This window comes from Bacillus rossius, chromosome 1 (genome assembly GCF_032445375.1).
Source record: "Bacillus rossius redtenbacheri isolate Brsri chromosome 1, Brsri_v3, whole genome shotgun sequence".
In the NCBI taxonomy this organism is placed as follows: Eukaryota; Metazoa; Arthropoda; class Insecta; order Phasmatodea; family Bacillidae; genus Bacillus; species Bacillus rossius.
In genome coordinates, this window is record NC_086330.1 from 312,044,158 (window position 1) to 312,062,593 (window position 18,436).

At 38.4% G+C, this 18,436-nt stretch overlaps 2 protein-coding genes across 2 annotated transcripts in view; one reads left to right on the top strand and one right to left on the bottom strand.

Moving 5' to 3' along the window:
* LOC134527910 (uncharacterized) overlaps positions 1-5,680 on the top strand; it is a 60,820-nt gene extending 55,140 nt beyond the window's left edge. Inside the window, exon 9 of the mRNA XM_063360941.1 lies at positions 727-5,680. Coding sequence (XP_063217011.1) covers positions 727-935 — 209 coding nt within the window. The 3' untranslated portion in view covers positions 936-5,680. The remainder of the gene's footprint in view (positions 1-726) is intronic.
* Positions 5,681-14,721: 9,041 nt separating this feature from the next.
* Positions 14,722-18,436, bottom strand: part of LOC134527941 (chaoptin-like) — a 58,305-nt gene continuing 54,590 nt past the window's right edge. The window contains exon 11 of the mRNA XM_063360991.1: positions 14,722-16,739. Coding sequence (XP_063217061.1) covers positions 16,405-16,739 — 335 coding nt within the window. The 3' untranslated portion in view covers positions 14,722-16,404. The remainder of the gene's footprint in view (positions 16,740-18,436) is intronic.

Consider the following 18,436-nt stretch of genomic DNA (forward strand, 5'->3'; position numbering starts at 1 on the left):
CGTTCTGAAAGATTTTATGCTTAATCCAGCGACGCTTCCACACAAACTGTCTATATCCTGGGTTACAACTCGGAGAGGTCTCACCCAGTCGATGTCTTGTCGGTCCTCGGGCGGCAGCAACTCCGCGGCGATTGACGGTGTAGGCCGGCGAGCAGTGTCGGAGCAGCGAAGCAGCCTGCTCGCTCGATGTCCCAGTTGTTCTGCTTATCGATAGTCTGGGCGCATGCCCTTTTATACTCGCAGGCTTCCCTGACGAGCTGGAAGAAGAATAGTCTCGTCTATTCGGGGGAAGCCTGCCCAGCTCACTGTGTTGCAGGTGGTATGCCGTGAAAAGTCAGGGGTACAATACGTTGCAAGTGTACGCAGGTACACACGTTACAAAAGTATGCATCAAAAATGATATTAAATATATAAATGAGTTTTAGCAAGTTTATTAAAAATAAATTTAGTATATGTACTAATAATATAGGTACCTAAGATAAGGAAATTTTTTAATAATACAGTTAAGGGATATCACAATATGTACTGTAGTGTATGTAAGGATGTACAAAGTTGCCTCACATATCAACACTGCTAACAGCATAAGCTGGTTTATGTGATTCTGACAGCAAACCGATCATGTGTGTGTAGTGTTTTGCACACGCTCGTCACTGTTTGAGTAGCTCGTTTGTTGCTTACAGTTAAGAGACATGTTGGTATGAGATATGTTTGTGTGCATGTGAGCAGTTTTGGTGGAGAGCTGCGGGGGGATCTTCGTGTCGCGCAGTCCGCGCAACTGGCCCTCCAGAGCATTTGTCATCTCGTGCGAGGAAGACAGGACCCAGTGGCCGAAGCTGAGGAAGGCGGGCGTCCCTGTTGTGGGCACAGAGGCCATCCTGGGCGGGGTGCTTCAGCATCACATTGACCTGGTCTCGCATCAGTTCCACCCTTCTTGAACTGTTCAGCTCAGTTCATGTGATAAGACTGAAGTGTGTGTGTGTGTGTGTGTTTCATTACCGAATAAATATAGTTTATTGTGAGCGTTTCTTACTATACACAGATTTATGGTGGTGCTGTTGATGTCTGATAGAGAGTATGTATGTATGTGTGTTTGTGCATGTACAAAGGTACGATGTGAAGACTATGGTATAGCATTGTGAAGACCTGAAACTAATTTTGTTAACTTCTTGCCCTCAGCTTGGACAATGTTTTCATTTAGAACACTTTACTTAAAATTCTTGCAGCATTATAACTGAGTTATTGAAATGCTTATAATTAATGTCGGTTGAGTGCTCTGTCCTACACTGAGCATCCAATCCACATAATCAGGTTTAACGGCATTTTGTTAATGGAGTTGCGGGATACTGCCTTATTATGTGGAATCTGTCTTAACAAGTGTTGCAACCGAGAATTGGTAATTTTGGCAAACTATGCTAACAGCTTTAGATGTTTTATAATGAATCATGACTGTTGGATTTGTCTCAGCTAGATATGTCACGTTCAGTCAGATAGATTGTTGTTCTATTGATACAAGTCTGAAACATGTCAGTGATACAAAAATATTAGCTGATTAGCACTTTTATACTAGATGTGTACTTTATTTTGAATCATTCTTATGCTTTTTAACGCAAATTACATACCTGCCAACCTTTCCGATTTTTCCGGAAGTCTTCCGAATTATAACTGTTCTTTACGATTTTCCGAAATTGTCTGAATTCTTCCTATTTTTGTAATTAAAATAGCTTCGCGGTAAAAAAAAAAGTCGGTGTCTTCCAAATCGATTCAACATTCATGTCGATCGATGTATCGTGTGTTGTGCTCACGACTATCAATTGTTTTTTTTTTCGTTTACACAGTTCTACAGAGAGTATGTCATCGCTTGTTCGTTCGATGGTGATTTAGATTTATAATTTACGAGCTGCTATTACGTATTAAAATTTGAATTTCAAATACATTTAAACTGGCAAAATACGCTGTGGTCAACGAGTGTCACGTGAAACAACTGTTTACGAATTTGTTTACTTTGTTACAGGCTATTGCCGTTGCCTCGTTTAGACGTTTGTGACAGGTTATGAAGCACAAACTGTCTGCATTATGTTTTCAAAGATGAGTAAGAAAAAACAATATTATTACCAGACATTCCGTGATACGTATAGTGCAGAGTTTCCATGCATTTTAAATTCTGACAAAGGTGAAAGGTTTGGCTTTTGTAAGATATGCAGATGCGACATCAACATATCACATGGCGGTAAAAGTGACATCAGCGTGCACATCAAAAGTGCGAAGCATTTATCCAACGTGAAATGACAAGAAGATAATCACAAACTTTCAAGGTTCTTTGTTAAATCTGGGGGTGCAGATTTAGACATTACGCGAGCTGAGTGTTTATTTACTTCGTTTTTGATAGAGCATAACATTCCTCTAGCGGCTGCAGATCATGCAGGTGCGCTTGTCAAAAAAATGTTCCCAGACTCGGAAATTGCCAAGAAATATGGATATGGGCGTACCAAAGGTACTTAAAAAGTGGGCTGTTTTCAGTCGCAACTGATGGTAGCAACGACACTAGTTTTAAGTTGTATCCCATTGTAGTTACGTTTTATGATGCACAGTATAAAATTGTAAATGTTGTTCTTTCCATTCCTGTTCTGGAAGGTGACTGCACCGTACGGAATATTGTTAATTTAGTGCTTTCCCAATTTTAATGTAATGGTATTCACATTGAACACTGCATTGCATTTTGCTCAGACAATGCAGCTGTTATGGTAGGGCATAAAAATGGTGTTGCAGCAGTGTTGAAGGAAAAACACCCTGGGCTTATTGTGATTGGCTGTGTTTGTCATCTAATAAACTTAGCTGCAGAAAAAGCTGCATCTTCTCTGCCAGTAAAAGTCAATGACATTCTTGTAGACATTTTTTATTATTTGGAGAAGAGTTCCAAGAGAAAAGAAAGATTACACAAATTTCAAGATCTGCACGATACAGAAGCCAAGAAAATTCTTAAACATGTATGTTCAAAATGGCTTTCTCTTAGAAGTAGTTTGTTGAGGGTTTTTGAGCAATGGAAACCATTACTTAGCTGTTTTAAGGAAGAGGTATTAAATCAGAAACAATCTGTGTGTCTAACCTCTTATAAAATTCCTAAGCTTCAACAGTCATCCTGTGCAAGCTCAAATGGAGCCCATCAAGGCCTAGATAAAGAGACAGAGAAGAAAAGGAAACCAAGTTCTGTTTCCTTTACCAGCCATAAAATAGTTTCTTCACCTTCGGCAAAAAATGATGTTCCTATTCTGAAGAATGAAAGTCCTTTTATGAATCGAGAAGAAAAACTATATATGTTTCTTTATTCTGATCTCAATAAAGCACTGTGTGCATTCTCCTAAGTGTTGTGCCATCATTTGAAAAACTGAATGTCATTCTTCAATCATCACCACCTCATATTCACATTTTAAGAGAACTGTTTCAAACTTTGTAAAACCAAGAACTGTAAATAGTTGCTCATTACATGAACTTGACTACCATAGTGTCCAGAATCAAAAAGATGACGTGGATTTAGTTATTGGATGTCAAGCATCTAGAATTGCACAAACACTTGATGAAAAGGAAAAACAGCTTTTCTTTGCAGCTGTTAGGAACTACTTTGTTACAGCTTGTGACTACATTGTTAATAAATTCCCCATCAGAAATGCAGTGTTGAAGAATGTCCAATTGACACTTTATAATCCCTTTCAATATTGAAGACAAGAAAATCAAATTTGTGTTATGAACAAAATTTTAGTTCTGAGTTCTTAAAGAGAGCAAAGAAGGCAACAGTTGCTTGTTTAAAGCCACAGTGCTCCAGTGCTCCAAATTAGCTAAGCATTTATTTATTATTTTTTTCTTCTTATAATCCACATTGTTTGACTATAATATATATATTTTCTGGCAAAATTCTTATCGGAAGCCAAGATAGATTCTGTGAGTTGTATTCTTGTGTGAAATATTGTGCTGATTTTCACGTATCACAGTGAACAGGTAACAACACAAATATTTTTTAATGTAGCTATAGCTTATTTGATAGTGGGTGATTTGTGTAATTTAGTTGTATTTTAGCAGTACAAGTCTGCATTGTAGCCATATAGGTAATTTTTTTGTCGAAATCGGTAATTTTATTTGTGTTAATAATCTTCCTAATTCAGATTTTCATAGGTTGGCAGGTATGAAATTATATAGCATACACTTAATATTACAATAAATTCTTATATACAAGTTTTATACTAATATAGAATTACATATTTAAAAAAAAATTGTAGGGAACTAGTTTTGTTTATAAATAAAAATGTGGAATGTATGTATTTTTTTAATTCTGTTTTATTTTTAAATATATGTATATCTAGGCTAATATTATAAATAGTGTGTTTGTAAGAAGTAAACTGGAAAACTATTGGACTGATTTCCAAAATTCTTTCACTGCTGAAAGTTACATTATTCAATTGATGCAAGTATGTTACCTATATTTAAAAAAAATTTTTTTTTTCTGTATGCTTTCTGAAATTATGTTGAGTAAACCGTTTACATATATAAAAAGCTACTCTTTTTATCGTTGTAATGCATGGCGACACGGGCGGCAATAGGAATAAGCATTAGCTTACTGCTGAGAGTTAAAGTTTCAATATACATTTTGTTTAAACTTTACAATAAAAGAAATGAATCAAATAAATAAATATATAAATATAATTATTTTCTAGCACTATATTGTAATGGTACTGCAGATATCAGTTATTTTTATGGTGAAATTTGTACATACAAAGTTAAAGTCAACCAAATTCTTTGTGACGAAATGGAAATTGAACCTGTCAACATTGGGTATCACATTTAGTATATTATAATTCCATACATAGAAAATACAGCATAATGCAATAGTGCATAATTCTAAGATGCTTGAAACCTCAGAACTCTCCCACAGTTATAGGTGCATAACACTCATGGTTAGGCACATTAAATGTTTGGGAAACACAAAACACCATGAAATAACATGAAATCAATTCATATTTATGATATCAACTATATTTTGGACAAAATAAAATAAGAGTACAAATTAGCTCATATTGACACATACCACCCTAGTTATTCACTTGTTTTGATTTTTATTACTCAGTATGACAATATCACAGTATTGTTTGCAGCAAACTTTTTCTTGAATCTGGGACATAACTCATATTTGTTGGTTTTGGAATCACAATGTCTGTTTTGTCATACAGTAATCCAACAAGTAAGTTACTTCTATGTGTTTCATGGTGGTAGATCAATCATGGCTATTTTTTTTACAGTAGAACTGTTGTTACGACACTTAACGGTTCCCGGGAATAGGGTCGTAATAGAGAGGTGAATGTAATGAAAGGGGTTGTAACAACAGTATTTTACTGTACTTGATTGATGCTATGGCTTTTAAATGTTTTTTGAGATTCTGTCAGCCTGAGCCAACAGTGCCTGTGTTTTTTGTTTTTGTAATATGTACATGGTTGTAGACAATTTCATTAATTTTTTTCCAGCATTGGTATGTAAAATGATTCAAGTAAATAATTGTTTGTTGCAAGTTTAAAATGTAAAGTATAGATGGTGTTGTCAACTGTGCATACATTAGTTATGCTACCATTTGCAAGATTGTTATCAAATAAGTGTTGTTATTTGTTGTGTGTTTAAAATACTGATTATTAGAGACATGTATTTGTGGTTTTTATTTATGGCACACAGTGGTGTTATTTTAAGTTTAAAGAGGTGTTGTTATTTAGATGAAATAGATGTTATTTCCCCTCAGGTATTTTGCACATTTACATCAGTATTTAACAAATTATTTAGTTTTTATTTTAATAATAATAGAATTATGTTATTTACACAGTGCTATGGTTAGTACTAGGGGTAAAAAATAATACTCACTCAGCTAAATGACATCTGCGTAAATAATAATACAATGAAAATGGCATAAATTTATATTATGGTAAACAATACAAAAAATTAATCTTTTGAGATTTTACGTGTGTGCTAGAAGGCGGACGTAACTGTGTAAGAAGAAACAAAATACCAAAGTTAATTATAAAGCTTGTAGACTGTTATTTAGTTAAAAATTATTAAGTTTGTTATTGGAGGCTTGGTGTTCAATAACAACCTTTATCCTTGTATTTCAGGGAACCAGCACACAATTAAGATGTGTGTGCGAAAACATGTGCATTCTTTACTTTAGGGTTGAACTGACATCAAAAAGGTGGTTGATGCAGAAATAAGAAATACCTAACCTCTAAAGAGGGAATTCTACGTACTATGTGTTGTTAAATTTATTGTAAAACAACCAAACTTTATCTAAAACCTTTGGCTGAAACAATTTTTGATGAAACAAACTATTACCATATTACCCTAACACTAAATAACAGTTTTTACCCGACGCAAGTAAAGCAGCTTTAACCTCTTGCCCGCATGCTTGACTTTACTATAAATAGGCATGTGCGAAGGTCTCTTTTTAAATGCGAAGCGAAGCTTATATTGTGCAAAGGAATGTCGAAGGTAAATCGAAGTCGAAGGATTTGAAATAACATAATTTTTAATATAAAAAAATTGTTACATATGTTTCATCATGATTATATAGACTAAAGAAAATTCCATTTTACCAAACATCTTCAAAAATTTTATGTATACTATGTACATAAGTACTGTTAAATGTCTTAATCCACAGAAAAAGTAAGTACTTTTCATTTATTTAAAATTTGTAAAATTCATTCATCTGGTTTTCATTAGTAAAGTTAAATTCCACCTGGCTTTGAAGCGTGTGAGCCAGCCATTTGAGGCTTGAAAATTGTCAATTCCAAGCCTTAGTGCCTCCATTCGTGCATTTTCTTGCAGTGTTGTGCCCGAGATGGGTATGTTATTAGAGTTTGCTTGCACAATCCAATCAAAAAGATTTTTGTCAAGGTCACTATTGATACATTTGCTATATCTTTTCCTCTTCTGGTGCAGTTTTGCAGCATTTTCTTCAATTTTTGCTCTTCAATTTTTGCTCTGTCTTTTATTATTGTGGACAGAGTTGTAGGTGCAATATTAAAGCGTTTTGCAACATCACACTTTTTCTTGCAGTTGTCAACAGCTGTAAGAATCTCAAGTTTTTTTGCAATGCTGATACCCACACGGTTTTGGGTACTCATAACTTCTACGGGTAGGCCTACCTACATATGCTGCCGTAATACACTAAATATAAAAATATAAACAGGTTATCCACGTCGTCATGTCACCATTAAACAAGCTTCACGAAACGTCACAAAATGTTCACTAGCGTCGGAAACTGTGTGCCACTAGATCTGTTAAATAAATGTTGTATGTATACGTATTACATTTGTGTATGATTGCGAAAGAATTCAATCTGAAATGATGTTTACAAACAAATTATATGTTAGGTTATTGTAACAGAAAACAACCGGTAATAAAAAACGCATTAGTAGTCGTTGGCCATCGTATAATTCACGTTGTATGTACCTAGCCAGATATGGCCGCCATTGGCCAATATCCATTGCTACAAATTCAAACGTGAAAATACACATTTTGTAGGATAAATATTATAATCAAATCTTTTTTTCTTAATTGAAAAAGTTAAGCGTTTTTTTATTTATAACACTTGATTATTCCACATACCGTATTTACCCGAATATAATGCGATGATTTTTACCAAAATTGCTGGAACTGAAAGTGAGTCTCGCAGTATAATCGCAAACGTACGTCTTGCCGCCGGAGGAATGTTTTGAAACAGCGCGGCGAGACAAGTGTGTCAAGGTCACGGCGGGCGCCAGTGATGCGGCTAAAACGTGAAGTAATAGCGCTGCTAGTCTCAATTAACAATATTTGATAATTAACAGTTTTTGTTAACCAAGAAACAATTAAACCTCATTAGAGCGGCTTTATTATATTATCTCTTTTAAGATAAAAAAAATGTGAAAATACGCTATAATAAAAAACAAAAACATACATACGTATTTCTAATTTGCAAAAAAATACTTTCTTACGTTGTTTCTGTTCCAATCTCAAACTTTGTCTACACACACAATACCTTTAATAAACAGTAAATAAAACTTGGACGACGAATTTCCAAATTATACTTTACTTAATAAACAAACATCGTTCTTTGTAAGGTACATTATTAAATTCATCGAATAAGCGCGCACGTGCGTAAAACATACGAAAAATGTGTGTAACGTTTCGTTATTCGGTACTAGATGGCGCACCCGTTACTCAGTACCGAATACATACGGTTTGTTACAGCTCTAGTCAGTATTAGGTAGAAGGGATTGTCGTTTGTTTGGTCGCTTTTGCTGTGTTACTGTGACGTTAGTTTTGTTTTGCATCGTAAGAAAGTGAGAGATTATTTATAACATGGATACTGTAGAGAAGCGTGGGAGTACACGATTAAATATGCCTAAAGGGCTGAGAAGAAGTTTAAGATTATTGTGGCAAATTATGCCATACAAACGAACAACTGCCAAGCTGCTCGTAAATACGACGTCAGTGAAAGTAAACTGGAGAGAAGATTTGCGTTGTCTAAAAAACGCAAGTAGTACCAGGAAAGCATTCAGAGGACCAAAAAAAGGACGGCTCTCGGATATTGAAACCCGCGTTGTGAATTTTATCAAAGAGAAGAGAAGAGACGGGATGCCTATTTCGCGAGAAGTAATAAGTTTAAAAGCCCTAGAAATTGCCCGGGAGTTTAATATTCCGCAGAATAGCTTCAAGGTTAGTACTGGCTGGTGCGTGAGAATGATGCGCCGTTGCGGTTTTTGTTTGCGGCGCAGAACATCATTAGCACAAAAGCTGCCAAAAGATTTCCAAGAGAAATTGACTAGATTTCAGCGTTTTGTGATTGGTTTGCGTAAACAACACGACTATTTGTACGGCCAAATCGGGAACGTAGACGAAACGGCAGTTTATTTTGACATGCCCTGCAGCACTACCGTTGATACAAAAGGCGTCAAGACTGTTACCGTGCGCACGACTGGTAATGAAAAGCTGCGAGTCACGGTGAGGTTATCTGTTTTGGCAGACGGCAGGAATCTGCCACAATTCGTCATATTAAAAAGAAAAACACTTCCCAAAGAATCATTTCCGCCGGACGTATTCATTCGTTGTCAAGAAAAAGGCTGGATGACGAGTGATTTGATGCAAGAATGGATGCGACTTGTGTGGAATCGGCGCCCCGGTGCACTTCTGAAGAAAAGGGGCATGTTGGTTCTTGATGCGTTTCGAGGACATCTGACACCTGAGGTCAAAGCTGCGGTATGTAATTTTAACACAGACTTGGTTGTTATTCCAGCGGGAATGACAAGCCAGCTACAAGTCCTCGATGTTGTGGTAAACAAGCCATTCAAGAACCACCTTCGCCAACAATTTAGTGATTGGCTGCTTGCAGGTGACCATGCTCTCACACCGACTGGGAAAATGAAGAAACCATCAATTCTGCAGCTAGCAAGATGGATTTCCACTGCATGGAAAAGGAAAACTCCAGAATCCATCGTCCGTGGTTTTAAGTGCTGCATTTCAAATGCCATGGATGGCACTGAAGATGATCTGTTGTGGCAAAATGAAGATTAAGGCAGTAGCAGCAGCAGCAGCAGCAGCAGCAGCAGCAGCAGCAGCAGCAGCAGCAGCAGCAGCAGCAGCAGCAGCAGCAGCAGCAGAAGCAGCAGCAGCAGCAGCAGCAGCAGCAGCAGCAGCAGCGGCGGCGGCACAGACACTGACAGTGAATGATTTTGCCTTACCAGCATCATAACAAATTCTGTTAATGTTAATTTTGTTAGTGTTGTGACAAACTCAAATTTATATTTGCCTGGTTAAGTTTATATATTTAATTTTTATTTCAAATTTAATAAAAATTAAATAAGTGCTGTGTTTTTAAACTATGATTTCCTATCTATAACTTTGTATTTGAACTGTGGTTTTCCTCCATGATTTTATTTTTCTAGACACTCAATCAGAAAGTTTGGGGTCGCATTATATTCAGAGTTGCAGTATATTCGGGTAAATACAGTAAATGTTATGTTGCTACACCAATCACACAAAAAAACGGACATTTTTTTTTATACGAATGAAATTTCTATCCGCATGGGGACCAGCACTGCAACTGCCATTTTACTCAACGAAATAAAGAAAAGTCTGTAAACAATTTCCACGAGACCTGTCGTTAAACAAAGCTATAGAATTGTGAATGAAATGAGAAAATGTTTTATATTTTGTGTATTAATATTGGCAAAACGATACGTATTAACCAGAAATTACTGTCCGGGGCTTTGAAAAACGTACTTTATATATTTATTTTGCCTATTAATTTGCATGGCGTTACAAGGGACCGGCGGCTCTATACATTATACTGGATTGTACGTTAACAAGAGGGACGTACTAGAGAGAATTTACTGTATACATAAACGGGAAATTATCCGCAGCAAATATATTTTTGTTTGTTTGTTTGTTTGTGTGTGTGTGTGTGTTTGTGTGTGTTTGTGTGTGTTTGTGTGTGTTTTGTGTGTGTTTTGTGTGTGTGTGTGCGCGTGCGCGTGCGTGCGTGCGTGGATCCAAATAGTGGGCCAAACGTTTCTGGCAAAAATCTTTGACTTTTCCACTCGAAGTTTATTTTTGCGAAGCCAAAGTCGAAGGAAAAAATATCTTCAATTCGACTTCGAATGCTCGAAGCTTCGCACACCCCTAGCTATAAAATGGGAATTATAAACATTATCTCGTGGGGCCCCCCCTTGGAAATCCTACAGATTCGCCCATGCACAATTGTTATAATAACTCTGCGTTAAATATCAGTGAAACAGGTGTTGTAGCCAGATTATACACTATTGAAATTTGAAATGGCTCATCAAGAATTGTGTAGGACCGATTGCCCATTCATCAGGATCTAAATGTACCTTAGATGGTAGATGTCACAAGCTCTGGTAATAAATGCTACTGCACTTTAGTGGATAAAAATAAACCACGTCGGCAGTGAACTCGAGCAGACGAAATCAAAATCCAAGAGAAACACCCCGACATACTGGGTTGGTCTGCCAGCTACCACCATGTGGGAAAGATTTTTTAATTTTTTCGCTCTCATTAGGTTAAAATTTTATTATAATTTTTATTTTAAATTTTTTTTTCTGATTTTTTGGATAATTATTACGTAATTTTAATAAGGTGGATTGACTTCATAACTCAAAGTGGAGGAATCGTAGATGGTGGAAAGTTCGAGCACACAAAATAGCAGTATCCAAAATGGTGTATGAGACATCAGAATCAAAAATGTCAGAATCCAAGATGACAGAATGTTATGGAAAATAAAATGGCCATATTGGTCACAGTCAAAAGTCACAGGCAAGGTCATCCAAGATGGCCGTCATGATGTCACAATCTAATATGGCAGTCAGCACCACAGCCATGAACCAGGTACAGGAGTCCCATTCATACACTACTCCCGAAAATTTATTGTGTCTATTTCTTTAGTAAAAATGTTTTGAATTAAACACATCTTGTCTTACAATGTTAAAATATCAGGAATACCCTGAGATTGCGTGAGCAAAGCCGCAAGTTATTAGCTAGTATTTTTTTTATAATTGCTCTTCCCAAGGATTGAAATGGGGAACTCTAAAGTTCATGATGTGAGAAAAGTCTTTATAAATTATATTTTATAATTTTTGGAGTTTATAGGTAAAAAAGGTTATCTGGGTGTCGAATTTTACCCATGGTATCACATTTAAATTGGTGTAAAATTTTAAGTTGAGGTTGTAGGATAATGTTAAGGTAACCAGGATCTAAGATGGCAACCCTGGGCACCGGTCATTCAATCGCACCCTGCACCCCACCCTCCACTTTGCACCAGACTTCCTATTTATATATTACCTCTTTACTAGGCTACTCCTGAAGTGGTGTTACATTTTTTTTTGAAGAGAAACTTTTTTACTGAGGAGCAACAATTTTCGAGTGCTACGAAAATTCTGATCGCATGAGGAGGAACCGGTAGAGCAGGAAAGAGTGTCAGTGGCGACGCCACTCCAACGCATGTGCTAGTGGTTGATTGGGAAGACGGAATTCTGGTAATGCTGCTTGTGTTTGTCTACTCCTCAGTTTCGTAACGGCTGACTATTAACGCTGCCACGTTTCTTGTATTTTATTTAAAGTACCTACAATTTACTTTTTCATGTGGAAAAGAGTTATTGATCTGTGCAGTTGAGTTTATTATTATCATTATTTTTATGTAGATAGTTTGATCGAAAATGAAAATAATTTATTTCTTATCTATATCTAAAAAAGAAAGTAGTTTCACTATCATGCGTGGACTCCATACACACTTTTTTTTTTTTTTTTTTTTAAGATTAATCCAGTTTTTGCTGAACTATAACTCCTCTTTTAATAATTTAAGTAAAGAAATTAAAAATACCAATCTATAGAAATGTAGTTTTTCTCTTGTTAAAGGTATCTTAATTTAGATTATTTAGCAATTAGTTATTATGATTTTGAACTATTTTACAAATATAATTTTTTTATTACGATATTACAATGTTCACAACACTGTAGAATCATATGTTTTATTACATACACAAAAATGTATAGGCCCTATATGATGGAAACAGAAGTCAGAGCATTTAAAATTAATGTAAATAAAATATTAATGTATTTTACTATATATTAATATATTCTTTAACTGCTATTATTATTAGCTAATATCAGCAAGGTTTCGCTAGCAGAAAACAATTTAAACCTGCCTGTGTAGATAAATTTGATAAATGATTAACAAATAATATTTACTCTTAGCTTTAAATACTCACTGATATTGGGTAAAAAAATTTAATAATATACTTTCAGGATAATTTCCCATAACAAATGCATAACTTTTCTTCTTTGAGTTGACATCGTCCGGGCCTGCGGCCCCTTTTAAGTCCGATATGCCACCGCCCAAACACCACCCACCCTCCATTCAAACCTCCCGCTTACCCGTGCGTACGTGTGCGTGCGTGTGTGTTCGCCCGGAAAGAGGGCGCTGTCGAGTCAGTGCACCGCACCATTAAAACATAATTAAATGTAATTGTGTAATTTGTTTTAATGTTTCCCAAGTGCAACGTGACGGCAGATCGGCCGGGAGGGTTTTTATGTACTTTTAATTAAAATAGTGTATTAAAATATAAGAGCGTTTCCGGACATTCCCGAGGAAAGCCGAAGCCAGACAATAATTAAATATAATTCTTAATAATTGTAATTTGTACTATCCTTTTTCGTTATTCAGAAAATGTCACGTAATTTTTAAATCATTCTTGTCATGTTACTTTAGTTTCCTGTGGCACGAATTCACAAATATCTTTAACGGCAATTGTTTCGGCGGGAGGACGCCATGTTAATCGAGCCGAGCCATGAGCTCAGCCCAGTCTTACGCCATCAACGACCGAAAGCAGACGCTTCAGCACTCCGGGGACCTCATCGCTTGTTTTCACCGCTAAGTAATTCTGTTTAATTTTAATTCTTTCCAAATCGTTTTCTTTGAGTCCTCGGAGCTACTCTCGGTAGGGGGACTGTTTAGTTAATTATCTTACGACCAGTAACGGTATTTTTTCTATGTAATACGTAATTCGAGATGTGACCACGTGGCGGGTCACTACACCTAAACCGATTCGTGCCGCGGGCGTTTTATACAGTTTCAATCGTGTACATGTGTGAGTTGAGTTAGCCGAATAAATCAGGTGTGTAAATCTAACGTATTATTTTATTATTTTAAATAAGTATGACCACGTGGAGTGTGACTGCGTGTGGGACGCCTAAGAGCCCACTGCGTAGAGAATAGCGTGCCTGACGCTGAGAGCGGGCAGAAATTAGTGCTAGGTGTTTTTAGGAGGGAAATTAAAATCACGCCTCACATGGGCGACGTCACGCCCCGAGTTAGGAGTCTCACCGGGTCCACATGCCGCATCACGTGGTGGCGCCCACTAACATATCACCTTCAAGCCGTCCGAACGACCCCCGGCCACAACAGAGTGTTCCGAGAAATATCTGTTTTAGATGATGTAATCCTATGAATAATGCTTAACTTTAATGTACATGTACCTTTTTACTTTAAATGTCTTGTGAATTTTTTATAGTCACAGGTTTTATTCACAAAAATTATCTTACCTACATATTTCACTTTATGAAAGTTGATTAGAATTTCAAAATAGTAAAGTAGCTTATACAGTATACATTCCTTACAATGGTTGAAGACACAACTCTAGTACCATTTTTGCTTCTTCATAGTTTTATTAAGAATCTGTTTGCACAATTAAGTGCGAATTCCTAAATAAAAAAAATTCAAGTTATTTTTACCTTTGAAACCACAACTGTGAACTGGCAGACTACATGTTACTATGAAAATTGTTAGGTACTGAATAAATGTCAAAATGAAAATATTGTTAGCACACTGTCTGGCAGGAAGCTCATGCTCACAGATGCATCAATTTATAAACACCATGACAAGCAGTATCAGCGCAAGAAACAGGATAAAACTCCTAATGCACAAACACATATCTTGCTGAGTATGCTTCATTATAGTTTTCAGTCGACTCCATGCTCAAGTTGTTCTGCTACACGGTAATCGTCTTGAGATATTGAGATAGCTGAGTGTAATGAGAGCAGCAGACAGCAGCACAAGCACCACCACGACATGTTTTCCAGCAGTAACAACATGAAGCACTGGACACTCCTGCCACAAAAGATGTAGGCGAGGCTCCTCCCTGACTGAGCATGCTCGCATGTCATCTCAGCTCGTCAGGGTACAGGTTCACGAGGGCCGCCACCTGGTAGGTTGTTTTGCGCCTGCACACTCAGCAGCACCACCCCCTCAACACCCTTACCAGCAGTAACAGCACAAAGCACTGGATACCCCTGTCACAAAGGCAGTGTGATGTCTCCTCCCTGACTAAATACTCTCACATGGATTCTCAGCACATCTGGGTACATGTCTCCAAGGGCTGTCACCTGACCACTTGTTTGGTCCCTGTAGGTGGGCCTCATTTCCCTCAACAGCACCACCTTCACGACATCTCTACCAGCAGTAAGAGCACAATATACTGGAGAACCATGTCACAGGTGCTGTGTGACCAAGACCGCCCCTGACTGAGTGTAATTGCGTGTCATCTCATTACATTAGGAAACAAGATCCAAAAGGTAGGTACATTGGTTGGCCTGTTGTTTGGTTCCTTCAGGTGGCCTCACATGCCCTCAGCAGCACCACCTCGACACCTATACCAGCAGTAACAGCATAAAGCACTCTTGCCACAGATGGGATGATGCCCCTTCCTGACAATGCACTATCATGGCATCTCAGCACTTATGGGTACAGGACTGCAAGGGCCGTCATGTAGCCATTTGTTTGGTCTCTGTAGGTGGTCTCATGTGTTACAGCACCACCACCACAACACCTATACCAGCAGTAACAGCACAGGGTAATGGACACCCCTTTAACGTGCCAGTCCGGGGTTTACCTGCAGATGACACGGACTCCCTAGAGTCATAAGGAAATATAAACGCTGTTTCCTTTTGGCATGAGTGTTGGTTAAATGTCCAGCTACGCCGAGAGACTAAGGGAACCCATCCGAGCTGCAATGCCACCAAAACGCCGCCAACCTGCTTTGGTCCATCCAATGATATCGAATGCACTGAATAATACAGAACCAAACTTATCACTCTCTCACCTGGGACTTCTCAATCACTCAGAGAACCCGATATCCGGCCGAGATCTACCCACTCTTTACAAACTGTGTGGGCTAGTACCTACCCGAGCATAACACTCTCTCACTATGGCCACTTTTCATATGAGCGGGGACTCCTGATAATTGTGCACCAAGCATAGGAGCTACCACTCCCAACCTCGAGATTTCCACCAATCTGATTCAGGGCTATCAAAGGAATCCTCTGCTGAGATCTGTCACATCTTGGAATAGACTCGAGGCACTTATCAAATTTCCAGGGTAGGCGTTTTCCAGGTCATACGCCGCACTACGATGGTCCTGCACCGAGCCAAGGATATCCTCGGTTACTCACCTCAGAATCTCCTCCACAAATTGTGTTACAGCCAATTAAGGCCCACATGAGGCCGTCCCAAGACCGACCATCAGCCATCGCTATTACCATATGCACCTGAGTCGGAAGATGCTCCTCCCTGACTAAGTGCACTCGCGTGACATCTCAACACATCAGGGAACAGGTCCACAAGGGTCGTCACCTGGCTGGTTGTTTTGTTCCTGAAGGTTTTACTCTCACACACTCTCAGAAGCATCAACTCCTCGACACCTCTACCAGCAATAAAGGAGCAGTGGGCAGACAGTGTGCTTGCATGTCATCTCAGTACGTCTGAGTACATGTTCATGAGGGCCGTCGCTTGGTCGGTTGGTTTGTCAATGAAAGTGGCCTCACACACCCTCAGCAGCACCGCATCCTCGACACCTCTACCAGCAGTAAAAACACGAAGCACTGGACATCTCTGCCACAGGAGCAGTGGGACGAGGCTCCTCCCTGACTGAGCGCGCTCGCGTGGCATCTCAGCACTTCTGGGTACAGGTCCACGATTGCCGTCGCCTTGCCGGATATTTTATCCCTGCAGATGGCCTCACGCACCCTCAGCTGAGCCAGGTGGGCGTCGTCCAAGGCCATGGTGTGCACCTGTGCAGTCTCCCGCAGCCAGCGCCGTAGCCACTGACCCAGCCACACCAGGTCGCAGTCGCACACCCATGGGTTGTCCTTGACCACCAGTCCGCCTGTCACAAGTATACACATCATCAGTTATATCTTAGAATTAGCAGTCTCTATAACACTGTTATCATGATATTCTTCACCAGCTAGACCTCTGTAAAGATATTTTGTTATTACTTTTTAGTCCTGCGAATAATTAAAATTATTTAAAAAATTTTGAGCATGATATTTAAATGAATGTAAATGTATGCAGCGTACTTTTGCTATTTTCCCAAAGAGAATAAATTTCAGATCAAGCATTTTTAAGCTCATGACATGTATGGACCTCGTCTGCATGGAGATTTCGGTAGTACGGTTTGGCAGCAGGATACTAAAACTAGTGTGAATTAACTACTTATCACAGGGTTGTTCTCATGAACTTATTCAAGCCGTTGAGAAGAACCGGTAATTAGTTTGAGAACATTGTAATCTCGGAAATCCCAATCCATTAAGCTTCTGTGAAAAAAAAATGTGATACAAAACTTTCAAATTTTATTGTTTTATTTATGTTCTAATTTGATAATTATATTATGTCTTATTTGTTATGCATAAGGCTAATTATTAAAAAGTTCCTTAAATAAACTTAATTTTTAATGAATTAAGCAACAAATATATGTTAAGAGGTTTAGGCTAAGTGGAGATATTGGACTTGTTACCCATATAATAAATAATGGACTCCTCAATAAGCTGAGTCAATTATTTATCATTATCTACCATATATACATAATAAAATAATTTCAAAAATCCTAAACCAACAAGGAAATTAGTATCCTTTGTAGTTACACAATTAAAAACATAAATCTTTGTACTATATATATTATTATTTAATCGTTCACTGTGCTATAATGTAACGATTATCTAATTTTTGATTTTACAACCAAGGAAAGTAAAATGTGCCGTTGGCCGGGGTCTCGGGTTCGAGTCCCGCGGCGAGTCTAAGGGGCTGGTGGTGCATTATGGTGTGTTTTTCCGGGAGGGCGCCAGGTTAGCTCGTACGTCTAACCAATGGGGTGGGTCGATCGGCCCCAGCGTGCTTTCCTAGACTCGGTGGCTGTATCTTAAGGGTGGTATTAACTGCTAGTAGACAATGGTGACACTCCCTGTTCAGCATAATGTGGCTGGTGCCTAACTACAGATGTAATACACGCACTGGAACTGAAAATGTGTGGTACCTACACGTATTTATTAAGGGGCATATTTGGGTACACGATATTGCACGACACTACTCTTGGTTGATAATTTGGACATAATTGATACACGATATTACACGACACTACTATTGATTAGTTATGATTGTCTCTCCCTAAGGCAGTCCGTTATAGGGGGGAGTTCGTTGGTTGTCCTGGGATCGGCCAGGTCCGTAAAGTGACTGACCTTAAGGCGGCCCTGTAGCCCGTGGCCTTAAGGCAGGAATTACGACGGCTGGGTTAAGCCCTACACCGTAAAAAACGACCTGGGGTCACGTGGGGAATTGACGTTACAAAGTATTTGGTTCATGACTATATTTACCAGAGTGAAGAATCGGCGAGTTACTAAATTGAAGTTTTCCCACGGAACGAACACACGAACACATCCACCCCGGGCCGCGAGCTGATCTGGACTGCCGGAGGGGGCTGTCGCGTGGGAGGGGGGGGGGGGGGGGACAGTTCCGCCGCGCGCCAAACCACGAGTGAAGAAAAGAAATTACCGTTATTCGGCTTTTAATTGAAAACTTACTTGTTAA